The following is a 17,074-nucleotide window of genomic DNA, read 5'->3' on the forward strand; positions in this document are numbered from 1 at the left end:
GCAAGATGTGATTCTCTTTTCTGTCTTGCTGATGGAGACTGGCCCAAACTTTGCTCAGAGCAGGAGGCCCCAGTGTCCCCATACCTGACCCCATTCTGTGGCTCCAGCCAAGCCAGGGCTGCTCAATGGTGCAGGTAATGCTCTTCAAAGTGCAACAAGAAAAAACACCACGAGATCTGGGTAAAAGGGAATTTAACAGTCTCAAAACAGAAGCCCGGGGCTGGACCCGCGGGATGAACCGAGCAGGACCCACGGGATGCTCAGGGCTGGATCCTGTGGAATGCTCTGAGCTGGACCCGCGGGATGCCCTGAGCTGGACCCGGGGGATGAACTGAGCTGGACCCGGGGGATGCTCGGGGCTGGACCCGCGGGATGCTGGGGCTGGATCCTGTGGAATGCTCTGAGCTGGACCCGCGGGATGCTCGGGGCTGGACCCGCGGGATGCTCGGGGCTGGATCCTGTGGAATGCTCGGGGCTGGACCCACGGGATGCTCTGAGCTGGACCCGCGGGATGCTCAGGGCTGGATCCTGTGGAATGCTCGGCGCTGGACCCGCGGGATGCTCGGGGCTGGATACTGTGGAATGCTCTGAGCTGGCCCCGCGGGATGCTCGGGGCTGGATACTGTGGAATGCTCTGAGCTGGCCCCGCGGGATGCTCGGGGCTGGACCCGCGGGATGAACTGAGCTGGATCCTGTGGAATGCTCTGAGCTGGCCCCGCGGGATGCTCGGGGCTGGACCCGCGGGATGAACTGAGCTGGATCCTGTGGAATGCCCTGAGCTGGACCCGCGGGATGCTCGGGGCTGGAGCCGCGGGATGAACTGAGCTGGACCCGCGGGATGCTCGGGGCTGGACCCGCGGGATGCTCGGGGCTAACCCCGCGGGATGAACTGAGCTGGACCCGCGGGATGCTCGGGGCTGGACCCGCGGGATGCTCGGCACTCGGCCGGTCGGCCCGTGCCCGTTTTTCTGGCGAGGGCGCAGCTCCCCCGCGCGGCACCGCCCGGCCCGGACACCCGGGCGCTCGGGACTGCGGCTCCTGGCAGCTCCTGGCGATTAACACCCCTCCTGCCGGGGCCGGACCCTCCCCAGGGTCTCTCCTGCCGCCGGGCAGCCCCGCAGTGGTGCAGCGCTGCAGAGGGCAGGGATCCTCCGTGTGCCTGCTATCCCAGCTCATGCACCAGCACACCATCCGCCTTCTCCCGTGCCGAGGTGTGTTCTTGGCTCCTGCCCAGCCTGCTCCCTACCAGCACCCTCAGGGCTCTCCCTGCCAAGTGCTTTCCAGCCGGGTGGCCCAGCACACCCTGCTGTGGGGGCTGTTCCTGCCCCGTGCCCTTCTCTGTGTTGGGCTGCATGAGGTCCCCGGCACCCCATTTCCCCAGGCAGGGAAAGACCAAGCCTCCAGCTTGTCAGGCACCCCTGGCAGTGCAAAAGGACGCAGACAATTTAGGGTTAAAAGCTGGAAGATCCCTACAGCGTCACGTGGATGGGACACATCACCTTCCTCGTTACCCGGCCCGGAGGTGGGCAAGGTGATCTGCAGGCTGTGGTCGATCCTTGCCTGCTCCTGCTGTGTGCTGGAGCTCTTCCCAGAATCTCCCTGTGGCCTCAGCTCATGTGGCTGCTGCTCCCACAGCCCTGGGTGTCAGCACCACATCCTGCTGAGAGCCCAAAGCCTCAGGAGGCAGGAGGTGTTTGTGTTCCCGTGCCTTCCAGGGGTCACAGACCGAGCGGGGCTGGTGTCAGCGGTGCCACCCTGTCCCTGGGCTCCTGGAGGCAGCACCTCCACAGCTGCCAGGGGCTGGCAGGGAGATGGCTGAGCGTGGGAGGTGCTGCCACTGAGCTGGCACAAGCTGTGGCTGGGTGGCAGGAGGCCACAGAGCCTGCCAGGTGGCACAGGGGGCAGTGGCAGCCTGGAGCAGCAGCTCCAGCAGGCAGGTTGGCTGCGGGAGCCCAGGGTGAGGGCAGCTCCCTCCTACGTCCATCCGCCGCAGCAGGAAACCCATCCCGTGGGGTGAATTAACAGGCAGCAAAACTCGTGGTGTGACCCTGAGCTGTTCAGCAATTTGAGAGGTTTCCCCACTGACCTCAGCAGTGAGATTTTTGTTGACGTCTGTGAGTCAAGTGACACCTGGGTGAGCAGGCTCGTGCTCCGGAAACCTTTCCTGGGCTGTCCACAGAGCAGGAGGCACCACTGCCCCAAAAAAAAACCAGAACAGAACAAAAAATGTATTCAAAACTGTGTCCTGAAACCAGCAATTATAGAACTTTCCAAGAAGGGTTTTTGGAAGCAGGAGCAGGCCAGGTGAGTTGCACTGTGTCAGGTGGGTTAGGTGGCTGGGATGGGCCCCAAGCTCCCCAGGCAGGTCTGTTCCACCTGCCAGAGCTCTTGAGAGCAGCTTAAAGCTGGGTTTAGGGGAGCTTGCACTAAGCTGAGCAGCACAGGCACTGATTGCAAAGCTCAGGGCGGATTACTGCAGCGTGAGGAAAGTGGGACTTCACACGAGTTCTGCCTTATCATGATATTATACTGAAATTCCTGGCTTCCTCTTCCCAGTCACCAAACAGTGGCAGATGCTGCGGCCTGGCATTTTCCCACCAGTGTCAAAGACTTTTGGGATTCACCTGGGCTTTCCTACTCTTCAAGGATTTCTGTCCTGTGCTGGCACTGGTACCTAGGGAGCAGCATGGAAACCCCTGCCCCATGGCTGGGAAACCAGCCTGGCCGACCCACAGGACTCCCAGCTGTGCTGGCACCCACCTTGGGATGTCCCCCTTGTCATCGCCCTGCCCTGCTCTCTCCTGAGCTGAACCATGGACCTGAGGGGGCAGGGGGCTGTGCAGGGAGACCCTGCAGGGGCTGCTGGGGGCCCACATCCAGCAAAGTGAGCATGGGCCAGGTCCAGCACAGCCTGTCCCACTCCAAGCTGCACTTTTGAGGTGTCCAGGCCACCGTGGTTGGACCCAGAGCTCACAGAGCAGTGCTGGGATAAACATCAGGAAAGCTGAGCCTGACCTTTGTCCTGCAGCAATCAAATCACTGATGAGCACCTCCCTGAGGGATGCATGGGCAGGGGAAAAGGTGGGGAGAAAACAGGGATTAGGGATTATTAGGGCTGCTAAAAACACGAGAGCAGGCTGTGTCAGTATTGACAGGTCCCTGGGGAATGGATGAGCTCAGCTCCCCAGGCAGGGAGCATCACCCTGAGCAGCATTCAGGGAAGGTGATTGACCCAGTGGGATGTGCTGGGACAGGTTTCTCCAGCAGCCACCACATGCCAGCAGCACCTGGCACTGAGGTGCCCTGGGCAGCACATCCGGAGGTGCCACCCGTGCCAGCGCCACCAAACCTGCCCTGTGTCACCTGTGTCCCAAGGAAGGTGAGGGGAGACCTGCCAGCAGCCTGCAGCATGCTCAGGGGAAGCACCAAGCTCTCCTCTCTGGTGGCCAGCAACAGGAGAAGGTTTTATTGGTTTTATTTAATGGGAGAAGGTTTTTCACCCAGAGAGTGGCTGGGCATTGGAACAGGATCTGCAGGGAGGTGGCCATGCCTGCCAGAGCTCCAGAAGCATTTGGGCAATGCTCTCAGGTGTTCCTGTGCAGGGCCAGGAGTGGTGCTTTGATGATCCCTGTGTGTCCCTTCCAACTCTGGGGCTCGATGGAACCTGATCCAGCAGGCTCTCTGTTTGCCCTGGGACACCAACAGCACATCACCTGCCATGGCAGTGCCCACACCTCCCTGAAAATCCCGTGGGTTTTTGGGGGCCCAGGAGGTGTTTGGGACACCCTCACACCACCAGTTTCTACCTCCATGCTCCCCCTTCTCCCCTGTGTCCTCGGCAGCTCTGCAGCAGTGCTGTCCTTGAGTCTGGGGAAGGAGGTGAGAGCAGAAGCTGGACCCAGCTCCCAGAGGATGAGGAGCACCATCTCCTGCAGGAATGCCCTGCCCTCCTTGTCCCAGCTCATTAGACACCGTGCCTGCCCCAGCAGGAGCAGCGGAAGGGCTTTGCTGATGATGGGGATGCCAAGGGCCACCACACGTGGGTGGCAGGAAGCCCTTGGGCTGGTGCCCATGCCACAGCTGCCTGCTGGGCTGTGCTGCTGCTGCCTGACTCACTGCCTGCCCTTCAGACAGGCAGGGGTTCACTGCCAGCAGGACTTCTGCTCCCCCTGCATGTGGCAGAGGGTGCCCCAGAGCTCTCTGTGGGTCAGGGGATGTGCCAGAGCGCCCACCTCGTGCATCCATCATGGATGTCCCCACAGCTGAGCCCTCCAGAGCTACACTGACCCATGCAGGACATGGAAGGAGAGCAGGAGAATGGCCAGCACCACGTGGGCCTGCAGGGAACCCAGAGGTGGATCATTAATGCTTTGCCTATTCCTGACCAGGGGGGACATCCTGACAGGGGGCTCCCAAGCCCATGGCACTGTGGGCTGTAACAAAATCCTGCAGATGTGACCCCAGCCATGCCCTGGCTGCCAGCTTCTCCTGCCATTCCCATTTTCTGACCTCTATCCAATGTTTCCAGGGAAGGTTTCCTGACCAGGGACCTTGACCAGGGGGCTCCCAAGGCCATGGCACCACGGGCTGTAATAAAATCCTGCAGATGTGATCCCAGAGCAATGACCTGGCTGCCAGCTTCTCCTGCCATTCCCATTTTCTGACCTCTATTCAATTTCCCAGGGAAGGTTTCTTGACCAGGGACCTTGACCAGGGGGTTCCCAAGCTCATGGCACCATGGCTGTAACAGACCCCTGCAGGTGTGACCCCAGAGCCATGCCCTGGCTACTGAATTTTCCTGCCATTCCCAATCTCTGGCCTCTATCCAATGTTCCCAGGGAGGGTTTCTTGACCAGGGACCTTGACCAGGGGGTTCCCAAGCTCATGGCACCATGGCTGTAACAGACCCCTGCAGGTGTGACCCCAGAGCCATGCCCTGGCTACTGAATTTTCCTGCCATTCCCAATCTCTGGCCTCTATCCAATGTTCCCAGGGAGGGTTTCTTGACCAGGGACCTTGACCAGGGGGTTCCCAAGCTCATGGCACCATGGCTGTAACAGACCCCTGCAGGTGTGACCCCAGCCATGCCCTGGCTGCCAGCTTCTCCTGCCATTCCCATTCTCTGACCTCGATCCAGTGCTCCCAGCCCAAACACCAGGCACGGTGCCTGCTGTGGGCTCCTCCCCTGACTTCACCTGTGGCCCTGCCTGGCAGCTGGCCCATGCCCAGAGGAGGAGCCATCCTCAGACTGGCCTCCCACCCTGCTGTGCTCCAGCATTTCTGCTGTCACACAGCCCTGAGTCTTTCCTCCCACAGCATTCATTCTGCCTTCCTTCCACCCAGCTGACAGCACATCACTCTCCAGAAAAGAATGCCCATCCTGAGCTGGGCACAGCAGGAAGAGCCTGAGTCAGCCCAAGAGCTGCCCAAAGCCAAGGAAGCCATGACCTGCTCCGAGGTATCCAAGGAATTCAAGGCAGGGATGGATGCAGCCCTCCCAAAGCCCTGAGCTGGGGCAGCTGCTGCCAGGCAGAGTGAGGATCTGCTCTGCTCTCAGTGCATTTTGAGCCATCAATAAGCCCCTGAAAGCCATGCACACACATCCCAAGGCTCCACAGCAGCATCCCCACAGCCCCCACACCCTGCAGCTTGGAAGTGACCATCACAGCCAGCTTGGCTTTTGCTGGCTCACCAGGCAGGAGGCACCTCCTGCCCAGGTGACAAAGACACCAAATATTGCTGCAGCTGCCCAGGGGGAGCCAGCCACAGTGACTCAGGGAGCTGCCCAGGGACACAGCCCCCCCTGAGCCAGCCTGAGCTCCTGCTGGGACACAGAGGAAGCCAAGCCTGCAGCTTGGTGCACCATCTTTGTCTTTAGTGGCTTCTCCTGCACCAGAGAGGGTCCTACACCCTGTGGCACCCACCACACTCCTGTTTGTGCTGGAGGCAGCTTGGAGGGGGAAATGAGTGCACAGAGAGCAGCTCAGCCTCAAGGGGGATGTCACCTGCCTGCCAGCACCGTGGTTTGGTACAGACCCTTGTGTCTGCAGAGGGATTCTGGCAGGGCAGCCTCTCCTCTGAGCACAGGAGCCAAAATGTTAATTACAGCATCACAATTACAGCCTCTCCACGCTCTGCTCGGGCACAGGAGCATCAACTGATGAGTTCACAAGGAATTCACCACTCCTTCTTTTTTTGATTCTTTTGATCCTGATTCTTTTACTGATTCTTCTCACTGGCTGTTCCTGAGCTCATCCCCCAGCTCCCTTTCTGATTTCTCCTCCGAGCACAGCTCCATTTTCCAAAGCAGCTCTGACAATCTTCCCCGACCCCAGGAGCAGTCTTGGCTCTACAGTTTGCCCATTCTCAGCAAGACCCACCCAGATCCAGGTCCCTCTTGGCTTTTCCCTGCTGCTGGGACCCTCTCAGGGGTGCTCCTGCTCCCTGCTCCTCACCCAGCTCTCCAGAGCTGTCTCTCCTCTCCCCACTCTGGGCAGCTCCCCTCCAGGGCTTTCAACATCAAAGCTGCCATCCACTCAGCCTGGGTCTTTCCAAACAAGCTGGCTGTGTTACATCCACCTGTTTACAGGGACATGCCAGTCCTTGTTGTTCTCTTCCATCCCATCCCATCCCATCCCATCCCATTCCATTCCCTTCCTGGAGAGGCAAAGGTCACCCAGCCACGGGATCTCAGCTCTGACATGCTGATCTCAAGCTTTCTCCTCCCTTGGCCAGGGCTCAGGTCCCACCCACCCTCCTGTTATCCATGCCCTACATAGCTGAAAAGCAAAACTCAGGCTGTGTTTGGAGCAAGGCAACGTGCTTGCTTACAAAGGTGAAAAACCAGTGGCTCAGGATGAGGCATGGCCATGAGATCCCAGATCACACAATCAGCTGATTGTGCAGGGCAACCACAGCCAATTTTCACTCTCAAGACCTGTCCTGGAGGTTCTCTGGAAAGCTCCATACCCAGGGATCACACAGAGCAAGCTCCTGTGTTAGCAGAGCTTCATGGCAGCCAGCTCTGCCCTATCCAGCTGGGATTTCTCAGCTCTGGGCTGGAGCTGTTTTCATTGCACAGAAGTGAAAATCCAGCTGAAAGGGATGAAGCTCTGTGTTCAGGTGTCTGCTAGCCAGGAGCAGGGTGTGAGGAGCCATCCTTCCCTGCAGGCCAGCACATCCCAGCACATCCCAGCTCTTCTCACAGCTGGGTGCTGGGCAGCCAGACCCTGGGAGCAGCCACCTCCTGCCCTTTGGGCAGCCCCTGCTTCAAGGATCCAGGCCCTACCTGTGCTTTCAGGACAAAAGGCAAAATGTGGGAGTGTTTATGGTTCCCATCCCACACAGCAGTCCCATCCCAGTTCCTCACTGAGGTTGAGCACAGCCAAGTCTATTTTCTACAGAAAATAATGCCTGGGATCAGACAGGAACCCCTGTGGAGAAGCAGGGACTTGTGACAAGTGCCACAGAACAGTGGAGCACCTCCTCCCACTGAGGAGCATTCCTCTGGACACAGCTGGGCTGGCTGTGCCTCTCCAGCCCCTGCAGCACCAAACCTGTGGGACATCACAGGTCTGTCCCGTCTTTTCAGGTCATTCCTGAACCCTCTGTTCTTTCTTTGTGCCACTCTGAGCAGGCAGCTGAGCTCCAGCTCTCCAGAGGCCACTTTGCACCCACACCAAGCACAGCCACGGGCTGCAGGATCCCTGAATCCCACACCTGCACCTCCCAGGATGGAACAACACTCCAGTGCACCAAGGGCCACCCCAGCAAGTGAGGGGAAGCTCAACCACACAGCAGAAAACAGAAAAATACATCTTCTCTAACCCTGAGCTGCAAATCCTCGAGGGAGAGCTACAGAGAGCTTTTAAGATGAACCAGACACAAGTTCACAGGTTTATTGACCAATGTCATGGATAAAGACTGGTCCATCCTCTCCCCTCATCAGCCACTGAACTTGTCCCATCCCATCCCTACCTTTCCTGTTAAATGTCCAACTTCATCCTACAAGCACACTTGAAATAAAACCTAAAACCTCTGGTCATCAACTTCTGCCCATCCTAGAAGTTTTCCCCTTTTTTCCCAAGCTTTAAGGAAAAAATCCAACAGAACCACCAAACCCATGTATCAGAAAATATTTATTTTTCTGAAGTATGCTAGATCATTCAAAGCTATGTCTCCTAGGCTCTCCAGACCTCACTGACTCAAACCCCAAGGCTGGCAGAGCTGCAGTGCCAGCTGGCACAGGGCAGTACAGGTGATCAGCTTGGCACCAGAGCCCTGACCCTCCCATTTCCCACTGAGTTGCACTCAGCTCAGGAGCATTGTGTCAGACTTTGAGTAACACTTGCTGTTTCATTTACCTCAGCCTAGAGAGAGAATGGGATAACAAATGGCTGAGGGTGTCTGCATTTGGGGTGGGGGGAGAATGCTGAATGAGGAGTTGGTGAGTGAGCACAGCAAAGCTCCAAACTCATCCAAAACCCACCCAGGCACTGTGCTTCATCCCTCTGCAGAGCCGAGCCAGGGATGCTGTGCCTGGGATCAGCCACTGACTCTGCAGAGAGTGGGAGGCACTCCACCAGAAATAGAGGGGTTTGGTCCCAGGGTGGTTTAGGACACAGCTGAACAGAATGCAGATCTGGTGCTGGGAGTGGTTTTATTGCATTTCAATAAACATCCACAGCAGCACAGCCCAGTCTGTTCACACCCCACAAGGGCCAGCTCCTCATTCTGCTCTACTGTCAGGACAAAACCCAGAACATTCCCACCTACACTCATGCTGGTGGCTCAGGTCTTCCACCAGGCTGAACTGGGAGGGTTTCCTCAGCCCAAACTCAAGACTGAGACACCTCTGCTCAAAACCAGTGGAGGATGTGAAGTTAAAAACTGAAAGCAAGATTCTTCAAATCTGTATCCCTGCAAGCCAACTCCACCAAGAGCCTGGATCCTCCTGGCTGGCAGCTCTGTGCAGGTTCCCTACCCAGACCCCTCTTTGTGGGCATCCAGCACAGCCTCCTCTGACCTCACCTGACCCTGCCAGCCCCAGGGAAGCACCTGGGCTCCCTTGCCACCAAGCATTTAGCTAGTAATTATGTGACACAGCAGGGTGAGCAAGCAGCAGGGACATCTCCCAAGAGCCTTGGGCTGGGAAATAGTCTGACTTCCCACAGCTGCTCAGCACTGAAGTCCTCAGAAATCACTCATGTCTTTCCTGACCTAAAGAAGTAAGCCAAAAAGGTGGCTAGCAGCTCTTCTGTGGCAGAGGGGAGAGACTCCACATTTGCCAGGTACACACAGGTTTACAGCACAAGGCAACAAATGGAATTTCCTTCCAGCCCTCCAAGTCAAAAGTAGATGGATAGTGGAGTAAAAACACCACTGCTTCAAGGGTAGATGGATATTGGAGTAAAAACACCACTGCTTCAAGGACAAGTCAGTTTCAGTCATTTATTCATTACAGCACTTGAAGTTACTGGGTGGCAGGTACTTGGTGAAGGTCCCCAGATCAAGAACAGGAAGAATGGTTGGTACAAGAGATTTATATAAAAAGAGTTAAATAGATAAAACAACATGGCAACCTCTCACTCTTGCTCTGAGCAGAGCAGACTGGCCCTGAGTCCAGGTTAACACCATCCTTTTCAGCCAGCCATGGTTAAAACCCTCAATGCCCATCCCCAGGGGACAGCAAGGCATCTGTGGTCACAGCTGAGGCAGGGTGTGCTGCTCAGGCCACCTCTCCAGGAGCTTGGTTCCAGCTGCTGTGCAGACCCTGCCTGCCAGGGAGGCTCAATCCTGCAGAGCAGGTCTGCACAGCCAGCCCCAGCTCTGGTGAAGGTGAGCCTTCAAGTACATCAGGATCAGCCACAGGTGATGTGTTTGAGCCATCTACAAACAGCAGCAGAGCCAAGATGCAGGGCAGCACCCCAGGCTGCTGCCAGATTGAAAGCACAGGTTTTGAGGCTGCTCCTGAACCATGCACAGTTCAGTCATCCAAGGCCCTGCTTTGCAACTGTGTTAGGACAGACTCTGCCTACTCGAGGTCTCCAGTTTTATGCCAAAAGAAAAACCCCCATAGCAAAAGGTCTAAGTATTTCTCTTCAGTTTTCACACTTCCATTTTCAGGAACTGTTCACCTTCTGTTGAGAAGGAAGATCTGTGTCTGAAGCCATGTGCCTGCAAAACAGCTGGCAACAGAGGTAGCACCAGAATGAAGAAATCCCACGTTACTGATACAAGACTCTCACCCCACTGAGAATGGCTTTACTTAGTCTAAGAGATCATGGTATTTCTCTAGAGTCTGCTCCTCCAGCTCCAACAGCTTCTGGTAAAGTTTCTCAGCAATGTCTTCATCCACATCCATCTGGAAGACAAGGAAAACTGCCCTGTGAGACCATCCCCTCAGTGGCAGCCAGCAGACACAAGGGCAGCTCTGGGGATAAGCAGGGTGCATTTCCAGAGCCTCCACCTTCACAAACAGCCAGCTGAAGGCATCTGCCCCCACGGCATAAGCCAGAAAAAAATTTTGAGGAAGCATCATGACACACTTAATCTGCTCTGATCATCACTTCCATTACCTTCCAACTCCAGCCTAAGCCAGAGCTGCTCTAGGAAACACTGCAGATAACCCCACATCCCTTCCTGCTACTTGGCATTCAACAGGCATCTTCCACCACAGGCACAGGACACCTTGGCACCAGCCCTCCCATGCAGAGGGGATCACAGACCCCCTGCCAAGGCCCCTGCAGCAGGAAGCTCCTCTCCATTTACCTTCCTTGGCTCCACATAGCATTTCCCCAGTCCAGTGGTACAGCTGTGGTATTTGACCAGGGCATCCAGGTACTCTGGCTTCTGTTTGAACAGCCACACCTGGGAAGAACAGCACAAAGATGTACAAGCCCAGCACACACTGTCCCAGCCAAGCCTGACTGCCAGCAGACACAGGAGCAGACACCACAGGATCTCCCACCAAGCAGGGGAAGATGTGATCTGTGAAGTTTTCAGCAGTTCAGCATGGCTAAACTTGCTCCCACTGCGCCCCCCATCACCCAACTCCATCCCCTGTGCTGCACATCATTCCCCCTGGCCAGGATGTTTTCCCAAAATCCTTTATTTGTGGGTGCTGGGTGAAGGTCACAGAGCACCACAGGGCAGATCAGCCCTGGGGACAGCTGGTCCCCCACACTCACTGCTGTGTGCTATTTGGGGGTCAAACACAGCACCCATCCAGCAGCCTTGCTGAGAGGCTCTTTGTTCAAGCCACAGGACCTCAGAAGAGCTACCCAGAAGGAAGGAATATTAAAATACCAAGTTGTGAACTACTTACGTGAGCTTCTGCTCCATTATAGGGTGTCAGAGTGTAAGTTTTGGCAAAAAATCGGATCTGAGGGAAAAGAAGGACATGGCAGAATCTGTGCTGTGGCCCAAGGTTTGTTGGCAAGCCCTGAGCAGCCCAAACACTCCAGATTATCTACCAGAAATGCTTCTCAAACTGGTAACACTGCACACTGACTAAAGCACTCCTTTACCACCACAAACTGCTTTCTGGAGCCCCCCAGCAATCACCAAGTGTCACTCCACACTCCCACAGAGTCCACCCCAAGGCAGGAGCCACACACACCTCACAGGTGCCTCTGCTGGGAGGGTCTCAAGGGCAGGGATGGCAGAAGGCAGAGGGGATCTGCAGTTCTGCCAGCTTGGAGGACAGCTGAGAAGGCATTGCCAGGAGAAATGTGATCCATCAGGATCAGCTGCTGCAACTGGGGCAGCTTAAGATGAAAGGCCACTCTTGCAGCAGGAGCATCAAGGCTCAGAGCAGGCAGCCCTCAGGGACAGAACTGCAGTGAAAGCTGAGGGCCAGAGGAAGAAAGGCAAGGAAACTTTTGGGGAAGCAGGGGAGAGGCAGTAGAGAGCAGGAGGCTTTGCTTTCCATAGGGTGGGAATTAAAAAACAACACTGAAAAACAGGTTGTTCTAGAAATGAACAGCATCTCAAAGCACAGGGGCCAAGCCACTTCCCAGCTCTGCTGCCAGAAAGCTCATGGTGTTTCACAAGCCCAAGCAAAGCTGGCAAATCTTCCAAGGGGAGCCTTGACAAACACTGCTGTGGCTGAAGGGCTGAACCCTGCCCCTCTGCACAGAGTCCAGCACCAAACCTCAAACTCAGCTTGGAAACTGGGGCCCCAAGAGGAGAAAGGGAAAGACTGCAGAGGGTGCAGCCTGCCCAGCCCAACAGAAGGACAAAATCTATAGAAACACAGGCAGCAAGGAGCCAGAAGTGTGCTGTACATCACTCACAGTGAAGTGTGTCACAGCACAAAACCAGCCAGGACATTTACCCACTTACCAACCACATGATGGGCATGAGCAGCTTCCACAGAAAAACAGGCAAAATTCCATAGGTCATGTTAGACATAACGAGCCCAGGACAAACAACACTGGAGTAGAGACCCTGCAGAGAAGAAACCATGTCAGGGTGCAATTGCACCACACTGAAAAGAACAGGTCACACTCCTTCCCTCCCTGTACTCCTCAGGAGGGGAGGGTGTGTACAGACAGTAATACTCCACTAAGTACCAGAGCAGACAGCAATTAGATGGAGTGATTTTTAAGAGGTGAAAATTGGAAGTGTTTGTGTTAAATCCATGCCCATTCCAAACCCCCAGGGTATAAAGTGCAGCCTCCTGGTGCAATCTCCAGGCAGCTCAGCAGCCACAGCAGATATACCACCAATTACAGCCCAAAGGCTACCTCTTCTTTAAGATATAAGAGTTCAGCCTTTTGGGACTAAACCATTTCATCTGGAAGTGTTTGAGAATGGCACAACCACTACTGCTGGACCAGGGCTGCAGCTGCCAACAAAATCCATCACTCCCCCAGGACAGGGAAGGCAGGTTGCTTGTACAGCTCACTGTAACAAACCTGAGCAGCAGAGCAGGGCCAGCAGCAGAGCCTGCAGCTTGCCAGCACTGCCACAGCAGCCCTGGGCTGGCAGGCAGGGACACATGAGAAAAGCAGAGCCTCTTTGCTCTTTAACATCAGCTTTGATCTAGAGAGAAGAGCTCACAAGGTAAGAACTGCTCCCGGAATCTCCTGCTGTGGGAAGTTTTTCTGGCCAGAACTCCAGAACCTGGCAGTCTCTCTGGCAGATTCTCCACCTCCTACACCAGCAGCTCAAGCTCAGCCATGTTTAGTTCTTACCTGTGCACTAAGGAACGCACCAGATTGCTATGAGTGAACGAATGCAACCAGGTAACAACAATGCCACGATAATTACAAACACTAATTCAACAGTAATCAGTAGGTTTCTGCAGCAGCACAAACCCCATCATCACCTGGCCATTAAATTTCCTGTTCAGAACCACGCTTGTCAGGTCAGTAGCATATTTGGAGGAACTGTATGATTCCTGCCCCTTGGCATGCTGATAGTCAGAGAGGCTGAAGGCAGACTCCCTGGCATTGCTGGAGGAGGTCCAGATCAGTCGGGAGGGCTTCTCCTGACCGCAGAGCAGGGACTGCAGCTGGCGCACCTGGAAGGAGAGTTGTTGACTTATTTAACACAGCACTTCCCCACTCTCAGGGTATAACTTTACAGCACCTGAGGCTGTGAGCTTCTCTCAGTGCTCTCAGCCAGCTTTTCCTAGACTAGCCAGAAGCAGACACTTGTACAAGCAGCTGTCATTCTGCTGGACAGCTCAGCTAAGCACCTCAGAATTTCATACAGCCAAGCCTCAGTATTTACCCTGAATGGAGAACTATATATGACAGACCTCTGTCTGCTGGCTCACTAGAGCAACCTCAAAATCACGTTAACTCTTGCAACAAAAGTCAGCATTTAAACAAATGTCAAGGCCTTTTCCCTGTCATTCTTTATCTGCAGCCCTCATCAGCACCTGAACCTGTGAGATCTGTCCTGTCCAGACCCATCCCTACCCACATCAAACATCAGATTGAGGGTCCAGCCTTCACACAGGGCCTCACCAGCATGAAGTGTCCAAAGAGGTTGGTGGCAAACACCTCCTGAAGCCCATCTCCATTCAGCCTGTCCGTCTGGGTCATGACGCCTTCTGCAGTGGTCAGCATGTGGAGCAGCTTCCTGGAAGCCAGGAACAGGAGTTAGTGAGGAATTCACACTGCCAGGAGGAATCCACCACCCCCCTACTTCAGCAGTACCCCCCATCTCACAGGCTCCACACAGCTTCACCTCCAAGGGCGATATCAAACCATGGGAAAGGTCTACAGAGTATCCCAGGTCCTTTATTTGCAAGTGCCTCAATACTGACTAGGCCAGAGAAGACTTGTAACTGTGCTTTAGCATGGGAAAGTGAAGGAAGAGACATCTCCTTCCCTCATTTCACGCTCAGATAATTTAATCAAGCTCCAGCATGGAGCCAAGCCCTCGGGCCATACCTAATGCAGGCAGGGAAACCAGTCTGGCTCACCACCCCAACAGCTCTGTTAGACTGACACAAGTCACTGCACCCATCAGCTCAGCTTCCCCACAGAGTACCATGCTCTTACCAATGCCATGAGCTTCACAAAATACTGTGAGCCACAGCTATGAACAGCTACAAACCTTCCACTGGCATCACAGCAACAGCAAAGAGACCCAGACTTCAACACAGCCACACTTCTCATGCAGTGGCTGTGGGATCTGGGTGACCTCCTGCCCTCCCCACGCACCCAGCAGGGCTCAGTCCCGGGATCAGGAGGGGCACTGGGCACCTTTTACACCTCACACCGGGATCAGGAGGGGCACTGGGCACCTTGGAGCACCTCACACCGGGATCAGGAGGGGCACCTCACACCGGGATCAGGAGGGGCACCTCACACCGGGATCAGGAGGGGCACCTCACACCGGGATCAGGAGGGGCACTGGGTACCTTTTACCACCTCACACCAGGATCAGGAGGGGCACTGGGTACCTTTTACACCTCACACCAGGATCAGGAGGGGCACTGGGTACCTTTTACACCTCACACCAGGATCAGGAGGGGCACTGGGTACCTTTTACACCTCACACCGGGATCAGGAGGGGCACTGGGCACCTTTTACACCTCACACCAGGATCAGGAGGGGCACTGGGCACCTTGGAACACCTCACACCGGGGATCAGGAGGGGCACTGGGTACCTTTTACACCTCACACCGGGGATCAGGAGGGGCACTGGGTACCTTTTACACCTCACACCAGGATCAGGAGGGGCACTGGGCACCTTTTATCACCTCACACCAGGGATCAGGAGTGGCACTGGGCACCTTGGACCACCCCAGCACGGCACTCGGCCAAACCCACCCCGCACAGGACAGCGTCCCACAGTGAGTGCTCTATCCCACACGGGGCCCATCCTGCCGATGCCACCCCACAGGAAGCCCCGGCAGAATGTCCTACCCGGTGAGGAGCCCGTGCCACAGCGCCTTGAAGTTGACGTGCGGGTTGGGCATGATGCCGGCGTTCAGGTACACGAAGTCCAGGCGCTGGAACCTGCGGGAAGGGAGCACAGGAGGCGGGTCAGAGCGGCTCAGGGGTGCCCGGTGTGTGAGGGAGGGCAGATCCCGTACCTGCAGCGCAGCTCCCGGGCGGCCCGCAGGACGGAGGCCAGGTTGCCCAGGTCCACGTCCACGGTGGACACCTGCGCGGCGGGGTAGGCGGCCAGCAGGAGTTCGCGCGTGGCCTCGCTCTTCTGCTCGTTGCGGCAGGCGATGCACAGGTGGATGCGGCCATCCTCCTCCAGCAGCCGCCGGCACAGCGCCAGCCCCACGCCGCTGTAAGGGGACGGGGTCAGAGAGAGCCGAGCCCTACCCAGACCAGCCCTTCCCTGCTGCCCCCGGCAGGGTCACTCACCCGCTCGCTCCGGTCACCAGCACCACGCGCTCCATGTCTGCCCCCAGCCGCCGCCCCCCCGCTGCTATAAGCGCGGCGCGCGCCCGGCCCCGCCCCGCTCCGCCCCCGCAGCCAATCAGCTCGGGGCAGGGGGGCGGGGCCCGCGCGGGAGGTGGCGTGATGGTGAGCAGAGCGCGGGGGGCGGGGCCGCAGTGACGCGCTCACCGTGACCACGCCCACAAAGGGACACGCCCCGGTGAGGCCGCGCCTACAGCTGTCGTGCCCACGTGACCTTGGCCACGCCCATTCGCGCGGGGCCCGCCCCCTCCGCGGAGCGGCTCGGGTGTTCCCGCTATTCCTTCCCATTCCCATTCCTATTGCCGTTCACTTCTCGTTCCCGTTCCCATTCCAGTTCACTTACCATTCCATTCCACTCCACTCCATTCTATTCCATTCCATTTCCCTTCCCTATTCCTATTCCCGTTCCCTCCCCATTCCAATTCCTGTTCCCTTCCCTTCCTTTCTCATTCCATTCCCCTTCCCATTCCATATCCTTTCCCATTCCTATTCCCATTCCAATTCCTGTTCCCTTCCTTTCCCTTCTCATTCCATTCCATTCCAATTCCTTTCCCTATCCCCTATTTCCATTCCTTTCCCATTCCCTTCCCTTCTCATTCCATTCCAATTTCCTTCCTTTTCCATTCCATTCCATTCGCCTTCCCGTTTCCATTACCATTCCATTCCATTCCATTCCATTCCATTCCATTCCATTCCATTCCATTCCATTCCATTCCATTCCATTCCATTCCCCTTCCCTATTCCTTATTCCCATTCCCGTTCCCTTCCCATTCCCTCCTCTTCCCTTCCCGTTCCATTGCATTCCATTCCCTCACCATTCCATTCCAATTCCCTTCCCTTCCCTATTCCCCATTCCCGCTCCCCCTCCCATTCCCACTGGATCCCGCTCCGCCCCGCGCTGCCGCCCGTTGCCAGCGGGGCAGGTTTTGCAGAGCCCAGCGCCGTGCCGGGCAGGGCTGGCTGTGCAGGGTGTGTCTGCGGGAGCGCTGCGGGGCTCATGGACATGTCCTGAGATGGATGCTGAGCCCCAGAGCACCCTTGCTCCCACCCAGCTAGAGTGGATCCCCTTGCTCCAGCTCTCAGGCTGTGCTCCCACACCACATCCCAGCACACAGCGCAGCCCCAGAGCCCTCCAGCCCCGAGGGAAGGCGAGCTGAGCTGCTCCGGAGGCGCCC

The 17,074-nt window shown here is 56.4% G+C and overlaps 1 protein-coding gene across 1 annotated transcript; it reads right to left on the minus strand.

Moving 5' to 3' along the window:
• Nucleotides 1-9,436: 9,436 nt before the first annotated feature.
• HSD17B7 (hydroxysteroid 17-beta dehydrogenase 7) lies at nt 9,437-15,947 on the minus strand. The gene is made up of 9 exons (XM_056497843.1): nt 15,843-15,947; nt 15,560-15,763; nt 15,390-15,482; nt 13,980-14,094; nt 13,334-13,528; nt 12,346-12,450; nt 11,327-11,383; nt 10,771-10,869; nt 9,437-10,363 (listed from the first exon to the last, which is right to left on the minus strand). Exons 1-9 carry the CDS (start codon nt 15,875-15,877, stop codon nt 10,268-10,270), a joined length of 999 nt encoding a protein of 332 aa, XP_056353818.1. The 5' UTR covers nt 15,878-15,947; the 3' UTR covers nt 9,437-10,267.
• Nucleotides 15,948-17,074: the final 1,127 nt, after the last annotated feature.

This window comes from Oenanthe melanoleuca, chromosome 8, assembly GCF_029582105.1.
Source record: "Oenanthe melanoleuca isolate GR-GAL-2019-014 chromosome 8, OMel1.0, whole genome shotgun sequence".
Classification (NCBI taxonomy): Eukaryota; Metazoa; Chordata; class Aves; order Passeriformes; family Muscicapidae; genus Oenanthe; species Oenanthe melanoleuca.

Bases quoted from the DNA above. Each gene is read 5' to 3' on its own strand.
- HSD17B7 (XM_056497843.1), bottom strand. From the start codon at position 15,877: ATGGAGCGCGTGGTGCTGGTGACCGGAGCGAGCGG. The intron at 14,095-15,389 runs GTAGGACATTCT...CCTGGCTTCCAG, and splicing joins TGGCACGGGCTCCTCACCGG to GAAGCTGCTCCACATGCTGA. The intron at 10,364-10,770 runs GTAAATGGAGAG...CTTGTCTTCCAG, and splicing joins GCTATGTGGAGCCAAGGAAG to ATGGATGTGGATGAAGACAT.